Raw genomic sequence first — 23708 nt, 5'->3', positions numbered from 1 at the left:
AGTGCTGAGAGTATTTGGCTCTCAAATATACAAACGTTGAGATATATATATATATATATATATATATATATATATATATATATATATATATTTCAAATTGTTCTGCGGGCATACCCTTCACTTGCTCTTTATGGTCCATGGAGCAGCACTTGTCACATGTCCACTTAAGTCCAAACCAGCAACATTCTTTATTGTTGTTCTCCCAGAAGGAAAGATCACATTGCTTTTCTTGTCTTATCTCCTGTTATTTCCCATTCTCATCACAGCTAGAGGAGGCTAACTGCTGGTAGATAAACATCTAGCTAGTAAACATAAGGATGTACTATTGCAGCAAGCGATGGCGTATTATACAACTCAACGAGCATAATAACAGTGGAACTGTTATATATGTCCTTGAAAAAGTATTAACTCAATACGTATGCATGTATGGTGATATTTCTGTGACCCAGACCTACTGCTGTATTGTTAGATATTATAGACAGGTATGGACTTAAGTAGACTAAAAAGGTAAAAACACAATTTTATTATCACTTATTTCCACAATTTGAGAACTTTGGAAAATGAGGGGGAAAAAAGCCTCTTCTCACAATATGGTTTCCCTCTTTCATTAACAAGGGCCTCCATGTCGCTGCTTTTCCTGTTTTTGTGCTTTATTTTTTCCCTTTTGTGTAGACATCTGCTGTAGTTAGAAAAAGTATGAACCGTATTTTGACAAGTAATGAGTAGCAATTACTGTTTTCAAACCTAGTGAGTAAAAGTAAAACCTCTTCAGAGAAGTAAATATAAATATTCAAGTAAAGCACCTGAAAAATATTGTAGCTTCCTTCAGCATGCTGTGCAGCGTAGCTTGTAAAGTTTTTTTTGTTTTGTTTTTTGTTTTTGTTTTGTTTTTTGTTTTTCATGTGATGATCATGTCTTTGCCGGTCGCAGCTTTGTGGAACAGGTTACTGCTCGGAGGAATAAAAGCGATTAAGCGCCTCAGCAATTGTGTCATCTACATATGAGGATGTTACAATATAAGGCTAGTAAGCTGATTTGTTGACAAATAAGGAGAAATTCAACATCGCCATAAGCAACCACTGTTAATAACCAATAACCACCATCTCTGTCAGTTTCACAACAGATCCAACACGAAACACGATAGACCTCGTGCTCCTTTTGTCTCACGGTTTGTAGCAACGCAAGGCACGACTTGAGAAGGTCACAGACGCGGTGCACCGAGCACGTGCGACTTGCGTCACAGACAACGCCCTCATCCGGCCCACTGACGTCATCGTGGGTGACGCCTCCTCACAGTAGGTCTGCCTCAGTGCCTCTGGCTGACAGCTCCGCCCAGCCGGTTCACAGAGACCCTGCACTGTACACGTGAAAAGAGTGCTCGGATCATCGAATCTGTCTGCGTTAAAGCGAGTTTAATTGGACATATCACGGTAGTATGGTGGCTATTTGAAAAGACCAAAAAAAAGAGGAAGATGGCCCAGAAAGACACGCTTCTGCATCTCTTTGCTGGAGGGTAAGTTATTGTAATGCTACTGCCTTTAAACGGGCAATTCCACACGTCTATCCAAAATAAAATAAATAAATAATAATAATAATGTTAAAATAACAGTAAGCGAACAGTTACCGGGCTCATACTACCGGGCCGCAAGCCGGCGCGCTAACGGGCTAGCTGGCATTAGCATTTCATTATCATTCGGAGCTAACGTTTTTGTATGTTCCTACATTACTTCTATTCTTATATATATATATATGTCTTCCCCATACCGACTTCCGAATAGTGTCTGTGCGTTTTAAACTCCTTACACCGGTAAGGAAACCTACTTGTCATTCAATCACTCGGCAACATCATACACATTATCTCATGATTCGCCCTCGCATTAGCTAGCTAACCTTAGCGCGCTGTATGTCAATCGGGCGTCACGTTCAGAGCGGATAGCGTTGCGTTCTGTGCTTGAAATGCTCCATTAAACTGCCAGTGTAAAGTTGAAGCTTTTAGCTAGCGGTTTCTTGGCACGATGGCGGATCCCACGGGTTGTTCTAGTCTGCTGCTGTTATGTAACGAGAAGGCTGTTAGCCAGGCAATGGTTGCTGGTGTACACATAAACGTACTAACGCTAAAAGTGAAAAGTCACGACAACTTTGGCAGTGGCTTCAATTACACCATCCTCTGGTCGCAAGGTCAAAGTTGTTAGTTTCAACTTTCTACCATAACGTAGACCAGTTTTTCCCGACGAGGCACATATTTTAACATTAGGGGGGAAAAAAATCCCGGCGTGCCATCAAACAAAAATGTCACAATCAGTACTATAAATACTCTGAAATGAATGGCTGAATCTCATCAAACAAAAATGTCACAATCAGTACTATAAATACTATGAAATGATTGACTGCATCTCATCTCAATTTACTCATAAATTTACTTAGCTTTTGTGAAATGCATATGTTGTTGGACACAAAACTATAACGGTTTTCAGTTGTATTAAGTGCAGCAGATTGTTTACGCAGGTTAATTGTACCTGTACTACCTTCAGTCATCTTAGTAAAGCACATTTGATTTTTCTGCTTGTCATTATACATTGAAGGCATAACTAGATGAGCAAAGATGCATTATTTGTAGTAGATGAATAATAATTGTTGGGGTTGAAATTGGAAAACTTTCTGCAGCACACCTGATGATCTCAGATAGGATGCAGCACAGTGGTTGGGAATGATATGACATACATCCACAAATTTACCATGTGACATTGACTAAAATAAATAAATAAATTAATTAAAAAAAGAAGCTGTTGGGAGTGACATGATCTGGCCAGTTTACTCCCACACCAAAACCTGCTTCGCACTTAGCCATTTTCAAAATCTGATGTCATTGTCACAAGGAACGGATTGCTAGTGAATGGACAATAAGGTCAAATGTGTCAATGGTGGAGATTTTACTGGTACATACAGACTTGGTAATGTGACTGAACTACGGATGCACAGTGTGAGTACTGGCCGAGTACCAGTAGTTTGTTACGTGTTGAAAATGTTTCATACTAATCAAACAATGTTTTAGAAAAATTGCAAACTTTTCTTGAACAAGGATTCTAACACAAACGTTAATTCCCCTAGAAATCTGTTGAATAATGTTGTACAGAAAGCAATAAACGCTTTCATCTCTTTAATCACAAACTGTAACTGAATGCTGTTCCGTCCGTGACTGCTAGTGTAAACATGAATGGCGGCTGCTCTGAAACGCAAGCTGGCATTAATTACGTGGCAAATGGATCAAAGATAACATCTAAGCAAACCAAAATACAATGGAAAGTGACACGGAGATGCATGGAGTTAACTGCAACACACTTTCATCTGCCCAACAGAAAACAGATGTAAGTGTGTTTAACTGATGTGGAAAAAGTATCTGCAGAAGGTCATTTTAAATGGTGACACAGTCCACAGTTAGCTCATAACAATTCATCAGAGCTGTTATGAGCACATTGACAAGACATAAAACATGAACTCAGTCTGACCACCTAATTAGCAATTATCGTGGACCATCAAAGAAACACGACTCACGTCCGTGTAATGGAAACTCGTTGCTTGCCTGGTTGGCAGTCAGCAGCCATAGATACAACTCGCGCGGCAGTTGCCTTCCAAGTTCATCTTGCTTCTATGTAGAATCTAATTTGCAGTAGCGGTATCAGTGTGTACCATATCAGTATCGAGGCATCCCTAACCTCAACTAAAAGTATTAAGAACTTCCACTATAGCACTATATTTATTAAGCCAAGGTTTCGTTTCAGTTTACATTAGAAAAATGTCACCGCAGACCACCAAACAAAAAGGTGACAAAAGTTACTATATACTATATGTATACTGAAATAATGATGATCTTGTCTGTTTTGTTACACATTTACTTACTGCAATCTGGGTCTGGTTATTTGAACGTAAATGTTTTATACTTTCTGGAATTGAAGGACACTCACACGCACAGATCAGAGATTTCAGAACAATTAAGTGCAATTTTATCATTTCCTGTGGCACAGTGTTTAGGAATCACAAATGTGAAGTTATGGTTTTCCTCCAAGCAAAAGGAAACTGGTCACTAAAGGGGGAAGCACAAGTGCAAAGTTACTGACACATACTAAAAGTCCTCTGGTCTTGTGAGGGACGCTTGCAGCTCGCGTGACAAAATTATTTAGGTCTGGGGGCCTTCAATTCAAGGCTTCCATATTGAGAATCAAACTGTTATGTAGCAACTGAATAATGTATTTTTTGCTTTGCAGGTGTAGCGGTACAGTGGGGGCCATCGTGACCTGCCCTTTGGAGGTGTTAAAGACACGACTACAGTCTTCCGGGCTCACCCTCCGGCCCGTCTTCCAGGTCCAGTTGGGTACCCTGAGTGGGACTGGGGTCATCCGACCAGGGACTGTTACGCCTGGGCTGTTACAAGTCTTACGGTAAAATGTTGTCGGAGAGCCCCCATGTTGCATTGTGTGCACATTTAGGCATTTGCAGTTCACTACACATGGTGGGAACATTTTGTTCCTACACATGAAGGCAGTACAAATTCCTCACTTCACTTGGCTTCTTAGACTTATATAATGTCGTAGTGGAAGCCCTAGGAATATCATAAGGAGTGCCTCTTTGTATTCTGTATACAGTCCACTTTCTTTCTGGGAGTAGTTGTATAACAACCGAGATGTTTTTGGGTTTTTTTCGTTATTTTTTTTCGTTTTTTTTTCGGGGTTTTTTTTTTCCGTTTTTTTTCTCTCCCTTTTCTGGTTAAAAGTGTCTACCAATGAGTGTCACTAATCTTGTCCTACATAAAGCAGGATTAAGTATGCTGTGTCCTGCCTGCTCTTGCTTGGTCTTCCTAAACAGCTTGGTCTGGTGTGATTTCAAGTGAGGATGTGATTTCAATGTTAAGATCCGAGACACCCAAACAGATGATAAAATAGCATCAATGGAACACATATTTGTGTACCAGTTTAGTCTTAGGGTGATTTTAGCGCAAATGTGTTTTTCTCTGTTGTGTGTACAGTTACAGTATGTGCTGTCTTTGCAATGGCATTTTACGGTGTATCAGATAACACATACAGTAGTAGTATACCTTATCAGCCATAAACAAATGCGAGCCAGTGACTTTGACCTCAAAACAATCAGTTTTGTTTTGACCTGGCTGCTGTTGTAGAACAGGTATTGTGTAACTACGAGAGCATTTCAGTAGGTTAATATACCTTTTGGGGACAGGGTGTACGTTACAGAAGCCAAAAACACAGATTGCTTTGCTTCCTCCCACATTCAATACCCAGCCATCTGAGTTATGAAGGTCAGGCAAAGTTAAATAGGTGGCGGGTGGGGTTGGTAGCAATTGCATGTGACTTGGGGGCGGTGTGTGGATCTGTTTCAAGGGGGTTACGATTCTGATGTAACACTTCATCATGTTGGAAAGATGTTATAATATCCACGCCATTAATAGAACAGGGTTTCATTGCATGCATGCAATTTTCCTTTTTTTTTTTTTAAATAATGACAACACAATCATTATGCATACTTCATCTTTGTATTTGATGACCAACTGTTTTGTGTTTCTTTCAGCTCAATCCTTGAGAAAGAGGGACCAAGATCTCTTTTCCGTGGGCTGGGGCCAAATCTTGTCGGCGTGGCTCCCTCAAGGTAAAGAAAACACTGCGCTGCACAATTGAGTTTCTTCCTTATTTAGGCAACTCTGGCCATGCTTACATAATTGTATTTAGCACAAAGTCGAAGTGGTAATGTGGCAATGTTGTGACGCCTGCCAGTTAGTGCGCAAGTCACTGTTTACACACTATGAGATGTCCTTGTACTGAAAAACAAAAGCACCACAAGCCCAAAAGCCAAAACTTTACATTACACAATTGTAAGCTTGATTTCCCTTAATGAACAAGAAGCTCTTGTGAATGAATTGAATGGATGAATTTATTTTAATTAAACATGTATAAAAAGAAAAAGCAAAACTACTTAAGAAAAATTAAACAAACATATCACCTAAACAGTAATATACAAATGTTCTGAAAAGAGAGTAGAAAAAACTTTAACTCCTCCACCTTTGTAACTTGTATAACAATAAATATTGTAAGTTTACATATAAATATATATTATACATATTATGTCCATATAAATGTAATACAAAATTGTATACATAACTTATTTTTCATTACTTTATTTGTATCAAAATCCTAGTCCCAGCTAACACATTTCTTCTTCTCGGTAGTTTTTCATACCAACATTGTTCAAATTTTCATCGTCAGCTAGCAGAGTTAGTGGGGATTAACTGAAATTTCTTTTTTTTTTTTTTGTCCCCACAAAAAAGCCACAGTCCCATACGGAGTTTAGCGGTTTCAAGCTAACTATAAAGATTATTATTGCTACATTGAGAAATAAAATAATTACAAATTGGTGCATCAAATTTAAGAATGTAGATGTGATTTTAACATGTCAATGGCAAAAGTCCCACAAACAAAAGTAAGAATAATCTTAATATGAGCCATCAATATCCGTCTCTCAAGACCTGACTGACTGGTTAATATAATTTGACCGTTTACTCATTTCCAAGCGTTTGAGCAGTCAAATGAAACTGTTCATGCTACTGATGGTGCTCATGTGTCAAAACATGTTTTTTTTTCATTGCGTGCAAGTCTTTGATGTCACTTGACAAGCTCATCAACAGTTCATAATATCAACTCCGGTTTCTGTGTGTACTGTTAGAATTAGTATCATAATTTTCTTTTCTGTTAGGCCTTCTGGGTTTGTAATATTCAAATCATGAATGACTTATCGCACTGAATTTACAAAACACCAACCCTTTTGTTCATATCATTCTGCATCCTATAATGACAGTAACACTTTCTATTCTAATGCATTATACATCCTCATCTTTAGTGTGTCAACAAGCAAACCCATCCTCCAGTGTATTATAGATACTGTTATCATAAATGTCTTAATGCATTACAAAACACTGATTGAACTTTGAGACTGCTGGCTAGAGACACTCGTGGGTATACTTTCGCCCCCTGGTTAATGAATAGCCACATCACAAGCGTTTTATCCAGTAATGCTACCGCACTCACCAACTTGGACATGTTCCCATTCAGACCAGCTCTTGTGGCCACTCAGGCTCTAGGTGCTTATTCAGCCCATTCTGGTGCAGTGACGGGGTGTTCTCGAAGTGAGGTGCAGGAAACCCACTCGTCTGGATACATGCGCTCCACAATCACTCCCATCATGAATGGTCCTTTAGAACTGCATTTACATATTGCACAGCTTGAGATTGTGTTGTGCAAATCTTTCTAGCGCTTTTTGTGGCGCGTGAGTTCTCACCAGTTTGTTCTCCTGTGTTTCAGAGCCATTTATTTTGCTGCATATTCCAAATCCAAAGAACTTTTCAATGGGATGCTGGTTCCCAATAGTGGTGCTGTACACATGTCCTCTGCTGGTATTGCAGGTGAGCCTCTATCGAGGATATTGTCACGCAGCTTAAAAGCAGTGTCATGTGATCCACCAAGATCCAAATGCTCCTCCTTCCTGTCTTCGAATGGTTTATAAGTAGGATAAACATTTTGTTTGTGTCTCAGCTTTTGTGACAAACTCCCTGATGAACCCTGTCTGGATGGTGAAGACCAGGATGCAGCTGGAGAGAAAGTGAGTACGGCCTTAAGTGCACCTGTTCTATGTACTCTTGCGTGAAGCTTCTGGATCTGCATAGAGTAGAGCAGTGTCTCCCAACCACTGTGTGGGAAGTGTATTCAGGCCCGACGCGGCAGAACCTGACTGCAATGGACTATCACAAAAAAATGATAATGGCACATTGATGTTATATTTGATAAAACCATATTGATTCTCAAGCAATAAGTGGGTTCAGCGTGCTACGTACATCACTTGTGTGCATTTTCTTGACAGACTGCATGCTTCCTTATTTCATCCACAGGTAACCTACCTATGAAATTATAGTTGAATATTATTGTAGAATTAAATATGAATACTGTAGTATTTGTATGGCTTGGCTGGGTCTTGCTAATTTAGATGAACTGTTAATCTGCAACTTTGAGACGTTCCTCACAGATTAAAATGTCAAAACCAGTGGTTGACCTTAAGCCATTAAAACCGGTTGTTGAAACACCGTCGTATTGTCGAATCGAACACGCATCGTGCGTGCGCGAGCACACGCGCGCACACGCACCCCAAAAAGTGTGCGGCAGGCTTTAGTGTATTATGAGAGATCAACAGCTAGTGTTGAAGTAAATTACTCAATTTCAGTGAAATTATTTCACTTTTTTTCTTCTCAAGTAAGTCATCTTTGTTCATCTATCTGACATAGTAAAAGGTAGAACAATTAATTGTTTCTCTAAGTGACAGATGGAACTAATCGTGCTAGTTAGCTAGCTTACATTTATTATAAATGCTTTAAGGCTGTAAAACCCCTCACCACACAGTTTATACACTTTTTCTTATCTAGGCATTAACATTTTCTCACATTTCTCTCTTGTTTAAACATTCTCAATGTTAAAACCTTCATAAATTTTATAAAATAGGTACATTTCTGTTAAAAAAAAAATAAAAAAAAAAATGCATGCATAATTGCACTAAAAAAAATCCGCAAAGCAGTGATGCCGCGTGATAGCAAGGGAACACTGTATATACCGGTCCATTTTTTATTTTTTATTTTTATTTTTTTTAAATATGAAGTATGTGCCTTGGCTCAGTGACGTTTGGGAAAGACTGGAGTAGGTTATATGAACGCAGATAGTCTGTGTGTAGAATGTCGTTTACAACAGAAGCAAGCCCTAACCACCTGGCACTGCCTTGCTGTCCTTGGGCCATTCACTACGTGACTCTGAGCTTGTGATCTCTGTCCATAAATACACAAGCGCTGACACATTGGCCTGTGTGCAGAAGAAGAGTCTATATTTATACATGCATTTGGGAGGTGTTGAATATGCAAGGTCACAGGAGAATGTTATTTATTTATTTATTTACTTACTTTTAAGAAGGGGAAAAAAAATGTTTTCTGCGAAATAAGCATCATACAAGTCAGGAAAAGTCTTGTGTAATTTCAAGCAAAACACCGTGACAGTTTGTTATTCATTTAACTGTAAAGTTAGAGATTGCCAACTCTTACATAACAAAAACCCAAGATTAATATATGAAAGGGTATTTTTCAATACATTATAAATCCCACCAGATTATTTTGAGAAAAAATAAATTTTCTGCACATTGCACATCTGCACCTTTTGTAAACATGTTGATTTCCCCTGTTGACAATCCCATAATAATTTTGATTACAAAATCAGTTTATTATTATCATACTGTAGATGAACCAAAAAACATGTTTAGTAAAAAAAAAAATCCATTGTGATTATTGTCAGTAATCGAAGGACGCTTGTTTGACTTTTCAGAGCCCGAGGAGAGAAAAAGATGAACGCCTTGCAATGCGCTCGCCACGTTTACAAAACGGAGGGCGTCCGGGGCTTCTACCGCGGCCTGACTGCATCTTACGCCGGCATCTCCGAGACCATGATCTGCTTCCTCATCTACGAGACGCTCAAGAAGCGACTTGCCGACCACCAGCTGCCCTCCCCAAACAGTGAAAACGAGAAAAGAGCGTCTGACTTTCTGCGCTTGATGATGGCAGCTGCTTTCTCAAAGGGTTGTGCATCCTGCATAGCCTACCCACATGGTAAGCGCTTGTGTTACAACTGATTTTAAGCACCAAATGACCTAAAGATCCTGTATTGTTTGTCTCCACAGAAGTGATTCGGACTAGACTGCGTGAGGAGGGCAGCAAGTACAAGTATTTCTTTCAGACCGGGAGGTTAATAGCTTTGGAGGAAGGCTACGCAGCTTTTTATAGAGGACTCATTCCACAGCTAATTAGACAAATCCCCAACACGGCCATCGTCCTGTCCACATATGAACTCATTGTCCATCTACTGGGAGAGTCAAAGTAACAAAAAAACAACAACAACAAAAAAGGCCGTTTGGTGACTTAGGTTTTCTTTCTAGCAACCGTTGACTTCCACACCATGGACAGTTTGAAATGCAACACGCTCATGTCAGTGTGGTGACTGAGAGACTTCTATTTTGGAACTGAAGTGACTTGTTCTGTTATGAAAAGAACACATTGTTTATCAAAATGGAACAAAAAGTTGCTCACCTATGGGTACAAAAAAAGGCCACCGTTACGGATTACTTTTTGTTAAGTTAAGTAAATTATTTTTTGTTTTGTTATGTCTGTTTCCGTTGTATTATCAGTGATAGCCGAATCTGCTTACATGAGAATGTAGGTTGCTCATGTGGTTATTATGAAGGGAAATGATTCAGCTAAAAGTGCTAGTAATGGCGCTGTTGTCACCTTTCAATGAACACACCATTTTGGGACTACTATAGTATGCTTGTTTTCAAGTTAGATTTAGAGAAGAAGAACTGAGTCATTTTCTTAAATATATATGAAAATTTATTTACATGCTTACCTCTTAATTTCGTGAGGAAAAAGAATGGTCACGTTTTATTTACGACAAGGTTGATGCTTATTTGACATGTGAGTCAATAAAATGCATTGAGACAAACTGTTTTTTTTTTTTTTTTCTAGTGACGTCCATATACATTGACTTTCAAATTGTGTGTCGCCATAAAAGATAACTGACCAGACTAAAATTTTCCTTTTTTAAATTTATTATTATTATTATTATTATTATTATTATTATTTTTACTTTTTTTATTTTATTTGTGAAAACATTTGTTTGCTGTTTTTAATCCTGCCATTTCTCCGTATGTTAGTACTACAGTCATCTGTGCATGTTGCTCGGAGGTCTTATCAGCTGTGAGGGGATAATAGAGAAGCCTCTGTGCTCACGATGACTGACATTATTAAGGGTTATTATCGCTAATATCCTGGGAAATTATGAGGAAGGATAGCCTGATTTACTGAAAAACCTTCCTCCTGTGATAGAATGCTAATGCTTCAACTAAGTTACAATTGCATATTTGCATTAACTATTTGTGTGACTAAACTTGTCGGGTATAAAAGTGCATTATTCAACTGAATGAAAACGGCAAATAACTGAAGGTGAGGAGACGACACAGAAAGTCACTCACGTGCCATTTGTAACCTCGTGATGCTGAAAACAAAACAGCTCGGGGTGTCGGACAGCGTGATTGTGGGTGTCGCTGCTCTTTGCTGCTTTACCAAAAAAAAAAAAAATGTCGCGCAGTTTGCTTTTGAACAATGGTTGAGGTGTAATGCTGAACCCTGGCGGCCGCCTCGAGGACCGCTAATCTCTCGGGCCGGATGAATTCCACTCTTGACCCAACATATTCCCGACATGGACGTCATTTTATTGTGATGGCTTCCCTTTAGACGTTACTGTAATCGCCGTCGCTTGTAAGTGCAGAATGTCTACCCTTAGTGTACATTACAGCTGTTGAGTACTAGCCACTTAGTTAAAGCTCTCCGAGATAGCACATGATTTAATTTGTTAACTAAACTAGCACATGCTGCTTGTTTCTAGCGTCCTTCAACACTTCACCGACCGGGCATCATTCCGACCCTGCTGTTTGATGGAAGGGTGTTGGGGAAACGATGCTAACGTTCCTCTGCATTCTGCTAACGGGTAAATTTAGGCTAAGGCTACTAATCGAGGCTCAGTTTGGCTAACGTGCAGTTAATTATCCCTGTTTGTTAATTACGAAATCTCGTGGGCTGCCTCCCATCGTTGAGCAATTTTACTTGACACCGTTGTATTGGTTTGGTGCTTAAATTACCGGTTACCTCGGTTGTTTGTATAGCATAGCACCATTAGCAGCTTCTCTTTAAACCTTGTTTAAATAGGTTTGGTTTCCCATAGTGCTAACTGAGCTTTATTTGGTACCCTACCTTAACCCCAGACCTGCAGGCTTGAAAACCAAACTGTGGCTTCCAAATCCTAACCCCTGTTTTAAAATCCTAACCCTGGCTTGAAACCCTAATATGGAAACTTAACTGTTGCTCAAAACCCTACCCTTGAACACTAATAAATAACTGTAAGCTCTAACAGCGTATTTCAATGCTTTATTATTTGTCTTTTGGATAACTAAACAAGAGAGTAACATAGCAAAAAAATCAATAAATCAAAGCTGTTCTGTACACCACCACCAAAGTTTCCCATTACTAACTTTTGTAGTCACAAGTGTAATTAATTTATTTACATACCATTGGGGTGGAGGGTGGAGGTTACGTGATGGATGTATGGATTGCACATACTCTGCTATTGTTGAAATAAACAGCATAGGTGCTTAGCAAAGTGCGGTAAACACCTTATGTGTTTCCCAATATTTATTGAGCCAAAGCATACATCTTACATGAGAAAAATCTTATGATAAGAACATTAAATTGTCCTTCCTGACACTGTACGTCACTGGCATAGATAAAAAGAATGTTTTGGAGTAAATAATGACACTTTTAGAACACCTGACCTGACCTCATGATACACTAATGTACCACGGCACAGTGTTTGGAATCACAGCTACAAGGTAATCATTGTCAATGAACATCTTAAAGAGGAAATCAAGTCAAAAATTTGCTTTGCAAAAAATTGTTTGACTATTATCAACGTTATGTCGCCAAACCCATAAAACGACAGCCGTGGCGTTCGCTGTGCAAGTCCATGGGCACTTTAATGTACATTTCAGTTGACAGCAGGGTGCTGCTTGGATGGCTGAAAACGGGTGGATTACTCTAATTAATTCTTATTCCATGAATCAAATATTAATCAGAATACTTTTTAGACTAGTGGGGGTACATACAATATATTATTACAAAGGAAATGTTTTGACTTGACCACCGCTTAAAACCAAGAGAATTTATTGCCATCCTATTTTCTTGTTGGGTGTATGGTTTCCGATAAATTCAACAGCACAGTGATAAGAGTTGAAATATCTGTTTATGTGACAATAATTTAGTTTCTCATTTCATCACAAGGTTTGTTTGGCGTTCTGCGGGACAGAGCCACTGCCTTTTGTAAGCAAAGATCTTGGATCGAAAGTGCTCTCCCACCATACGTAGGGGTACACAGTGGTCCTCCTAAATGTTGTTTCTGGTCCTCAGACAGTATCAGGGTTGCGGACTGGGAGAACAAATGTTCCGGCCGCTTTGAGATTCTCCGTCATAACCAATGGGGGACCGTTTGCGACCACGGCTGGGACCTCCGCAATGCTGACGTGGTGTGCCTGCAGCTGTCCTGTGCATCCATGAAAATGACGCAGGGGTGAAATGCTCAGGTGAGCCCATCTATCAGTAAGGTGCTTTGTGTGTGTCGAGCATATGTTTGCATATTCAGTTTAAAAAAAAAAAAAAAAAATGAACTTGAAAAACTGAAAAACTTCAAATAAAAACATTTAAGTTGTTGTCAATGCACATTTTTCACCGGACTACAACTAGACTAATACCCTCATTAATTAATAAACGATAACTGTGACTAAATCAGTATGCATTTTCGTTGACTAATGAAGAAATAACGAGTTCTTCACTGAAATACAAACTTTGTGATTACCATCTGTTTCCCGCACAGGTACCCTTTTCACGCCCATTCTCACCCTGTTGTCACCCCACAACGTGTTCTCGTCCGGAGAGACGGTCCGGTTCAGTTGCAGCGTTCTGCCGGGTCACCACGTCAGCGAATTCCAGCTGTACAAGCACGGCACGTCCACGCCCGTGGCGACGCAGAGGGCGGAAATGAGTCAGTCACGGGTGGAGATCACTCTGCCCAACATCAAGGCTTTGCAACAGGGCAGCTATAGCTGTCCGCTACAGGATCAGAGACAGCTCGCCTTCTCAGGTGCTCAGCTCTCCACCAAGCAATCCTGTCAACATCACTGTGGGTAAGTCGCTGACCACTATTCGTCAACCAACAATCACCCATTCACAAAGCACATCGAGTTTTTTTCCCCCCTTTTGGGTTTAGTCTAAGGCACTCGTTTCCTGACTTTGTTTTGATTACTTTTTTATTTATTTTTTAATTTATTTTTTTTGCTCTGCCAATTAGGTTATGTGCATATACAACCCCCACTTCATTTTTTTTTTTTTTTAAATCACTGTCTTGATATTTTATGGTTTTGAAGGTGTTTTTCCAAGCATGTCCTACCTGATATAGCTGATTTAAAAAAATGCATTAATCCCTTTTTTTATATTGCTCGTCTCGCCCTGCCGTCTCATATATAAAATGTTTATCATAATTATCATACATTTCATTTCTAAAGCACTTTTCAGAAGACTCAGACACTTTACAAAAATAGAACTAATAAAAACTAGTCAAAAGACAAATATAAGTAGGACTTCTAAATATTCACATCTTAAAAAAAATAAAATAAATCTCAACAATACATAATGTAGAATAAACAGACGAAAGAAGACAGACCATGTTTAGATGCTTATGTCTCTATCAAATTGCATCCAAATTGAAGACAGAAGAGGCCACTTATGAGTAGGGATCATATCGCGATATCCAATCATCATGATGCAGTATTATGACAACATGAACCTCATGATACAATAATCATCACAATATTATGAGGTGGTTGGTGATAATATAAAAAAAAAGCTCACACTACTGTATAAAAACTTGCAATTACGCTGTAAGGGTTAATGTCCATGTATAAATATATATTTGTGTGGAACCTGTCTTGTTAACGTCGACGTATATTCTTCGCCACTGTTGCAGCTGTTTTAGAATGTTGCTCATCTATACAACAACATTCTCAAACATACACAATTTACAGTTATTAGTGTGTCATTGTAAAATAGATTACCGTTCCCTCCATCGATTTTGATTGCATTTGATCAAAAATGAAATTTACAAATGAATGTGCTTACAAAGTCACAATCAGTTTAAAATGGGCAAAAGGACAAAAATGGACGGATACTGGACAGGCAAGTGTACATGAAGTGGGTTAAGACATTTTACACTTAACAAGGCTCAGTTATCAAAGGCAGTTTAAAATGCAAAATGAAGGCAGTTAACACTGTACTTTCTGTTAGTGCTCTTATTTTGAATATTACCACTTCTGGATCAGTGATCGTAAGACACAGTCCCATCATGCTTTGCTTACTTTACTTTAGACATTAATGGCTTTGTGTTAATTTTTGGGACATTAAATTTACACTGTCGACAAGCTGTACATGGTCTTTTATGTTGAAGTAAAGTTTAAGTGACATTTCTTTAGTGTCATCCTCTTGTCCCACAAAAAGATCAAATCAAAAATATGAGGGTTGTACTTGCTTTTGTGAGACACAGAAAGCTCTTGAAAGACCCGTTTCTTCTTTGCTTCCTTCACAGTGGAACTCATGACCCCTCAGCACTGGTACAACACATCCTCCGAGGTCCGGGCTGGTTCCGTCATCAAGGGCCACAGTTTCAACATCACATGCTCCACACCGCAGCTGTATCCCGGCGGCTCCTTTCAGCTGCGTCTCATCCGCCCCAATGGCACAGTGCGCCAGTCTCTGCCCGCCCTCAGCCCTTCCGTCACGTTCACCTTCGCCGGTGCCCAGAGCTCCAGTGAGGGCTACTACTACTGCCTGTATCAGGTTCAGCTGGGAGGACGCACCTTTGTCTCCAGAGAGAGCCAGGCCCTGCCCATATCGATAAGAGGTGACATTTCTTTGGCTCCCTCATTATGCATGTCAAACACACGATTTGCTTGTAAACGGCAGTACAGACAGACATCAATCTGGAGAAGATGTCTGTTGTTCACTTCAGTGTACTTTTTGTCCCAAAGGGAAGCTTGTCATGCAGACAATAGATAGAAGAATGTTTTGTAAATTGGATACACCACAAACAATAGTGATTTCATCACAAACACTCTGTAATTGGCATGGGCAGATAATCGATTCTGACAATATGATAACTGTGAGCAAAAATATCAGTTATAACCTGACTCTAAAATGTTTAAAGAAATATATTAAATAGTAAATAAAAACAGCATTGCTTCCCTTTTTTAACATAATTTATTATATTTGTTTATATAATTTATTATATTTTTAAACAAATGTAGAATATTTGGTACCTAAGAAACCTGTCCCATGTTAAGTACCCGCTGATGCCATGTTTTTTTTTTTTTTTTTTTTTTTTGGACAGTGCACATTAATAAACATTAGCGCCGTCACTTTCTAATATTTTTAGAATCGATTAATCTATTGATTATTCAATCGACTAATCGGACTCGTTTTAATTTTGCATTATTCTATTATAAAAGCTTTTTTTTTTTTTTTTTTTTTTACCTGCTTACTGTTTATTAACCAGTGATTAGTGTTTTTGTACTTCATATTCATATAGTGATTTTATTTTTGTATTTATGTATTTAAAAGGAGGGGATTGATTTTGTACTGTTACCGGTTCGGTCATTGTTTTCCAAAGTAAAACAGATGTTTGCAAATGTCTTATTTTGATGAAACACAGAAGATAATCAACCTTCTTTCATGAAGGACTACAGGAATTACTGTTGGCATGCTGAAATCTGAGGATTTAGACAATTTTAAATAAAAAAATGGCTCCAATTGATTACTGGATTTTTAAAATAGTTGTCGATGAATTTGATAATTGATTACTGTCTGTCTTCCTCCCTCCCTCTCTCCCTTACTCCCTCCCAAACCTCATGGGAAGAAAGAAATGATGAAAAATGTTTAATGCTGCACAAATGAGTGCTACATAGTTCTCATTCTTTGAAGCTTTTTAGCTAATATCTTCAAATATGTATTTCCAAACGCATGATTTCACTTGACAAAGACTATAAGACAGTTTAGAAACAGTTCATACAATGTAAAAGTCAAGACAATTGAAGATAAGGTACACCGACAAGACATACAGTTCAGAGATGCATGCTAATGCACTGACTATATAGTAAAGGTCTTTGTGGCATTGTGCAAATGTAGTCATTGCATTGCTCTGGGGACCAAGGAGTCTTTGGTCCAGTTTCTCTGGCCTAAGGGAAGTTTTGCAAAGCAATGGGGAAGAGGATATCCTTCACAGTCTAGTCAGCCTTTTTGGGGACCTGCTGTTCAAAAATAGCCATCAGAGCAGTCTTCGGCAGTTTACCATCCACCTTCACAATGTGAGCCATGTTCCCTGAGCCATGTTCCTTGAAGTAATTTAGCTTTAGGAAATCCGTACGTTGCTGTCCCTTTGTGCAGACAGCCTCAGAGCGTGCCTCAAATCTCAGCTTGCCTGATAGCGACTGTACATTGGCTGCCAAATGGGATGTTATCCTTATATGTGACTGACATCAAATTCTACCACCTTCAGATCCTGATCCAGTTTTGAGTCCAGTGGTGATCAGCTGGCTTGCATCCGTTCTGACATTTGTTGTTGCTGTCGTCATCATTATCGTTGTGGCCAAAGTGCTGTGCAACAAGGAGAGGAAACCAACGGAACTGGAGTTGGAGACCAGATCCTGTAAGTAAGTCAGTGCTTTTCAAAACCCAAAAAAATCTATCTATCCATTTTGAACAACATTCAAATAAATACAGTAGCGTAATAGGTTATGTGTTCATAAAAAAAAATGAGAAAACGGTTTTATTTTGAACATTATTGTAAGCTACTGTAAAGTTATTGTATGTATTGTACTTAAGTAAAAAACAAAACAAAACACAAGTTAATTTGTACTTTGGCAGTGATTATTTTGCTGACCACTCCAGAGCCTGTGTACCACTGGTGAGATGCATACCCGTCGTAGCCTGTTTATTATGTTAAGTGTTTTGTTTTGTTTTTTTCCGTTTTAATAAATGCTTGGATGAACGTCTAACACGCGCTTCCATCAACAGGTGTGGAAAACACGTATGTTGCCTTATCAATTAACAAGCTATGATGGCTAAGCACATGGCTGAAGGTATGTGCATGTTATGAATGTAAAAAGTTTAATCTCATCTCATTGATTTAGTTCATTCAAGTCTGCCATTTTGTAAAGCGCTCACTGTTGACACTGTGTCAGATTGATATAACCAAATATGTTTGTAATATGTCTTCATTTAGATGTTGCTGTTGATCACTTGGAGATGCCGCCCGTCCGTGTAAGGAATTAAAACGGAGCACGGCTTACTTTCTACTTTACAACATAGGAAGGTGGACCGTGAAGTGGCATCACAGCCACTTGCTTGTAGCAATCCCTGCTACAACCACTTCACAGTGGAGATGGTACAAGGTTTCTACTGTGTTGAAAAGTTCAGATTTCTGTATGTTTCTGTATCGCCACTACAGTATATTTGCTAGCAATTCAAACAATTGGGCTCAAGGAGTTATGTTATAAAAATAGACTTACGACTTAGATACAAATATACTCAACAAAAATATAGACACTTTTGTTTTTGCTCTGGTGGTTCGGACCAATCACAGAGTGACATTGTGTTTGGGGGTGGGATATGCAACTGTGACGAAACCAGGAAGCCGACGCCGGGGCTAACAAACAAACCCAACATGGACGAATGGACGCTGCAATGAATTCTGTCCTCGCAGAATGACTCACCGTTTCCTTGTTGATTTGGAACAGCGAGAAGCGCTTCATGTATTTCTAGCTGGTAAGATGTTCGGGCTTTTCCCCGCTTCGGCAAGAAAAAACACGGAATTTTCATCCGTGGCCGTGATTGGTTAAAACAAACGTGTAGAATGTCGCATCGTCCAATCAGCTCGAATTATTGTACAGAATGTCCCGCCTTTTCCCGACCAAATTACTGTGGAAAGGCTATTACCAGGTTACAATATCACCATTTCTCTCAAATATTGTTCACAAGCCAGTCTAAATCTGTGATTGTGAGCACTTCTCCTTTGCCGAGACAATCCATCCCACCTCACAGATGTGCCAGATCAAGATGCTGATTAGATACCATGGTTAGTGCACAGGTGTGCCTTAGACTGACCGTGTGTGTGTGGGTTCATATTTTTGTTGAGTATATGTTTCTTTTAACCAGGCCCAAATGGTTACAAACAGTAGCAAGCATATTCAATGTTTTGTTGTAAAACAACCTGGTGAACCTTTAGTGACACACTGGAGCAAGTGATCAGTTCATAACCACAAAATTAGAGCCTTGGCATTTTTCAGGTTTCCTTTCTTGATTGTAATGATTGTATTGTGACATTCTGGAGGTTTGTTCTGTTACGGTACTTAAATGCAATTGCAGCAACGATACGCAACCAGCCACTCCATGCTACAACCACTTGCAAAATTACAATAACAACAATATCCAATACTAGAGCTGTAATCAACTATTCTGCAAGTTAATGGTTAGTTTTGATGGACACTGTCAGATGTATCCAATCAACAATGCTTATTATTGTACTGTAATTGTAATTTGTACCCGTAGTGCATCACAAGAGCTGTGTTGAATATTTGGGTCACCTCAATTGATTACAAGTCAAACTTTGGAACAACTTTTCAAATGAGTACAAATTAAATCCTAGTGAATTACCTTTTAACAGTTACATTCAAAACTAACCGTCAAAAACAAGCATTGCGGTACAGTATTGTGCAAGAATGAAATGGTTGGCCGCTGTACAGTAACAGAACGTTAACTCTCCATATCACAGCCAACTGCCAAGCAAAGTTGCCTATTGAGTTTGTTTAAACAATAAGCAAAAAACCCCAAAACTGGCTGAATCCTTTATATAAAAACTTGGTGAGTTTGTCAGTTAAAACGGCAAACAGGTTTTTGTTTGACTTTAATTTTTAGACCTGTTGGACACGACAGTTGTCTGTTTTTGAACTTGTCTCCTATACTTGTATTCATCTTAGTTTTGCACATTACACCATTCGCCTGGGATGACTGAAATAGAGCCATTGCCTTCAAAGCTGGTATTAAGGCACAATTCAGCGTTAATGCACTTGTATTCAGAGCTGCTACTAGTTTAAGTGGCAAAATGTGACAAACTTTTTTTTTTTTAAACAGATTTTTACTAATGACAAACTCCACTAATTTGTGTTTCTAGTTGCCCAGAAATTAAATATGGATTATTATTTTTTTGTTTGTTTTGTTTTTGTTTTGAACCCAACCGAATGTCATTTATGTACATTGTTGCATTTCAATGTGTAAATGTCACTGTTGAATAAAATGTTTTTGTTGTTTGTTTTTCTGAAATCATTCAATTTTCTTAGTGTGATCAACAGTCGTGCTTATACTCCAACAAATGTTGCTAATGTTGGAGATGACGAGGTAGAGGAAGACTGCTGCGATGAGGAAGAACACCAACTGCGCCCAGACTGGGATGAAGCTGGACGACCGAGCTTTTTTGGGAACATCTTGAGAAGATTTCTTGGGTCTTGCGCTCAGCCGGGAGCTTCTGTATGGGGACGCTGAATCGGAGGTGGAGCGTCTGAAGACCAACAGAAAGTTGGTCATATATTTGCCAGTAATGTGATGCACATGAAGACCCCAAAAATTCATTAAAATGTGTCTAAACAATACTTGGATAAATAATATCAGATTTGATACATAATAGGTTCTTAGTCAATTTGCATCATCATGTGAAACCTATAGTTTTTTTGTTTTTTTTTAATATAGTTCCTGGTTGTAATTCTGTCAAAATACGCAAAGGAAGAATTGAAGTGCAGCATATCTAAACATCCACTGTTAATACTGGTTGAAGACATTTTAACAATTGAACACTACAGCAAACAAATTGTGATGTAATATAACTTACTTGTTTTCTGGTAAATCGCTCCTGATCTACAAAAAGACAAACAATGGTGAATCAAATATATTGACAATAACCAGATATGAAATATATGCATGTCTTACTTACAGGTGTCCTGTAAAAATATGTCACTTTCTCCTCTGAAATAGGGAGGGGGGGGGGAATACATTTTGTTGTCAAGGCAAGCGATGTAGTTTAGAGATGACCAAATCAAAAAGCATCTTGCTGGATAGGGAGGAGGGAATTTTCTCATGCAGTCGAATACCCAAGTCCATCAAAGTTGTCTCATTGGGTTACAAAGTATTGTAGGACTTAAAATAAAATCATTTTTAGCTATGGGCTAGCAGATTTCTAAAAAGTCAACATAATAAATAAAGGAAAGGAAAATATGTGCATTATAATAACTTCACCTTCTCTGTAGTAGGTTTTGTCCGGTCTTGTTCGCAAAGCTTTTTTCCATTTGGCCATCGCTTCGACAATTTTCTTCTCGTACAGACTTCGGGTGGAGTCTTGAGTACAAGAGAAACATTGAACGAGAATAATAGCGAAGAGAAACCCAGCTGAAAAATGCCACGTGCGTAAATGCTCACCGACGACAGGACCATGTTTTATCCCCATATCATTAAGCAGAGCGTAGATCTCGTCATCAGACTTGACACTCAGTGTATGCGTATACATATTGGGTCTGTAGGTTACTGCTTTCATGTGGAATTAATGTCTCGACTGCTAAAAATAAATAAGCTTGCCAGTCCTCGCCAAACCTGCTGATAATGTGTAGTATCGACACTCGTCTTTTTTCGCCCTGATTAATCAATGCATATGACCTATCAATACGTCATAAGTGTCATTGTTGCCGCATACACATGACGTATATATACGCCATAACCTCAAGGTTTTTTTTCTCATACAAAAGTGTACAGGAAGGATGGTCTGACGCAGCTTCTGAGTGAAGGATCAGGTTTGACTGCGATGTTAACTATGGAAGCCCAAAAGTGTCAAAATTCAATAAATAAAAAGGTGAAGTTTAAAATAACTATCCTGTAGATAAATAACAGAAAATTATGTAATATGGCCATTACATTTTAAAATGAGGTGTTAGTATTATTATGAAAAGTGTTATGCTATGTCTTTAATATGTACAAATATTTTATTTTGATTAAATATTTCATAATGATTATTTTAACAACGTCATACTTTATAAAATAAATAAATAATGACATTTAATTTATTTTCAATGTTTTATAAGATAAGAAAACTTTTTTTTTTTTACAAAGTCAGATTGAATTTCCATTATGTCCTTTTCCACAATGGTCTTTTACATACTGGCGTTTTACAGCCGAATGACTTGGTCTGTCAATCAAATGACATGAGGCGGAGCCAGTTAAGTGATTGGCTGAGTCCCTTAAGTCTGATTTATGCCTCCACGTTTGCTCTCGCGTTAATCACCGGCGTAGATCACATGATTTACGCCAGGGGTGTCAAACTCATATTAGCTCAGGGGCCACATGGAGGAAAATATACTACCAAGTGGGCCGGATCTGTAAAATAATGGTATATAACTTAAAAACTATTGCTCATTTGCTCCCCAAAACATATAAATATATTCTATTTTAAATGTTTTAAGTGTCCCAAAGACGTATTTATACGTTTTCTGTTTTATGCTAGAAGAGCATACAGAAAGGCTTTGATCCAGCCTCTCAACTGCAACGGTTGAAGAAATGGTAGTTATTACATAAACGGCCTGCAGGTGGCAGCAGAGCAAAGGAGATCAAACAGGGCCATGTTAAAAAAAAAAAAAAAAAGCTCAATTACTCACAATTTTAAATAGATTTGTGAAAATTGATGAAACTTAGCTGTATTCTAATGCTAATTGCTGCAAAACGGAAATGGATAGAAATATACTTTTTGTTCCTAATGAAAGAAAATACTTTCTTTACTTAATCTTTTTTTTGGCAGCTTCCATGTTTTTGCAATAGACCACAATATTGTGTGGGCCTTGCAAAATCGGTCAAAATCCAGTAAAACTGCCAGGAGTGAAGCAATTGCTTCTGTGAAAATGGCTGAGAACAGACACGGCGCTCCGCATACGCTTATCACGCACTGCGCGTAGGGCACCAACTGCCTAAGGGGGCACAAAAAAACAAATCAAGCCCGTAAAAATAATCATATTAGTAATTATAATATCAGTGTCTAATATTTAAAATAAAAGCTTGTAAAGCATGTTAATAAATACAAAAAATAACGTAGCATTATTTACTCGACGAGCGGTATCGCTAGTCTACGTTGGTGATTTTCACTCAAAAGCTTATGTTTCTCAATAAAATTATCCAGTCTATATAAAAATCATTTTTTCTAGAATTTTTGAGAACTGTGGCAACAATGATATTGGTCTATAGTTACTAAATATATGTCTATCACCACTTTTGTAAATAGGAATGACTTTTGCTATTTTCATTTTTGATGGAAATATACCAGTTTGGAAAGACAAATTACAAATATATGTAAGAGGTTTTACAACATATTCTATAATACTTTTTACTAGTGTCATATCAATATTGAAATAGTCGGTAGACTTTTTATTTTTTAATGTTTTTACAACATTTAATACTTCTATATCATTAACACCATTAAGGAACATAGTGGATGAATTATTTACAACGTACTTATCTATTTCATGTTTATTTCTTGTCTCTGGAATTTCATTTGCCAAATTACTACCCACATCAACTAAATATTCATTGAAGTTATTGACTATGTCTGAAATTTTATCGATTACAATGTCTTTATCTTTTATAAAGTATTCTGGATAATTTATTTTTTTAGATCTATTTTTAATTACATCATTTAGTATTTTCCATATTTCTTGGATATTGTTTTTATTCTGCTCTAATAATGCATGGTAATGATCTTTCTTCCTTATACGTATAATATTTAATAATTTATTTTTATAGGTCTTATCCTTTGTTTCAGCTTCCATAGTTCTTGTTTTAAGAAATCTTTTATATAAAATATTTTTCTTTTTACATGCATTTTCTATCC

General features: G+C 38.1%; 3 protein-coding genes across 13 annotated transcripts; 2 read left to right on the top strand and 1 right to left on the bottom strand.

Annotated features, from left to right (window-relative positions):
* The first annotated feature begins 1283 nt into the window (after positions 1-1283).
* slc25a33 (solute carrier family 25 member 33) lies at positions 1284-10583 on the top strand. Its single transcript, XM_077514939.1, has 7 exons — positions 1284-1513; positions 4263-4436; positions 5578-5655; positions 7362-7462; positions 7593-7659; positions 9414-9694; positions 9766-10583. Exons 1-7 carry the CDS (start codon positions 1473-1475, stop codon positions 9963-9965), a joined length of 942 nt encoding a protein of 313 aa, XP_077371065.1. The 5' UTR covers positions 1284-1472; the 3' UTR covers positions 9966-10583.
* Positions 10584-10705: 122 nt separating this feature from the next.
* On the top strand, positions 10706-20088 carry LOC144014727 (uncharacterized). 10 transcript variants are annotated; one of them, XM_077514942.1, is made up of 10 exons: positions 10706-11398; positions 11526-11627; positions 12974-13012; positions 13100-13272; positions 13563-13872; positions 15327-15641; positions 17292-17445; positions 17660-17699; positions 17810-17874; positions 18018-20088. In XM_077514942.1, the coding sequence occupies exons 6-9, from the start codon at positions 15335-15337 to the stop codon at positions 17858-17860; spliced, it is 552 nt and encodes a 183-aa protein (XP_077371068.1). In that variant the 5' UTR covers positions 10706-11398; positions 11526-11627; positions 12974-13012; positions 13100-13272; positions 13563-13872; positions 15327-15334; the 3' UTR covers positions 17861-17874; positions 18018-20088. The 10 variants fall into 10 exon arrangements, 8 of the variants coding, with proteins under 8 accessions (XP_077371068.1, XP_077371069.1, XP_077371067.1 ...); XM_077514943.1 differs by lacking the exon at positions 11526-11627 and having other exon boundaries at positions 13104-13272; XM_077514941.1 differs by lacking the exon at positions 11526-11627.
* LOC144014729 (uncharacterized) lies at positions 16701-21598 on the bottom strand. Of its 2 annotated transcripts, none has more exons than XM_077514948.1 (5): positions 21260-21598; positions 21080-21178; positions 20778-20809; positions 20676-20701; positions 16701-20348 (listed from the first exon to the last, which is right to left on the bottom strand). In XM_077514948.1, exons 1-5 carry the CDS (start codon positions 21372-21374, stop codon positions 20114-20116), a joined length of 507 nt encoding a protein of 168 aa, XP_077371074.1. In that variant the 5' UTR covers positions 21375-21598; the 3' UTR covers positions 16701-20113. The 2 variants fall into 2 exon arrangements, with proteins under 2 accessions (XP_077371074.1, XP_077371076.1); XM_077514950.1 differs by having other exon boundaries at positions 20676-20696.
* Positions 21599-23708: the final 2110 nt, after the last annotated feature.

The sequence above is a fragment of the Festucalex cinctus genome, chromosome 2, assembly GCF_051991245.1.
Source record: "Festucalex cinctus isolate MCC-2025b chromosome 2, RoL_Fcin_1.0, whole genome shotgun sequence".
In the NCBI taxonomy this organism is placed as follows: Eukaryota; Metazoa; Chordata; class Actinopteri; order Syngnathiformes; family Syngnathidae; genus Festucalex; species Festucalex cinctus.
This window is presented reverse-complemented; position numbering and strand designations above follow the sequence as displayed.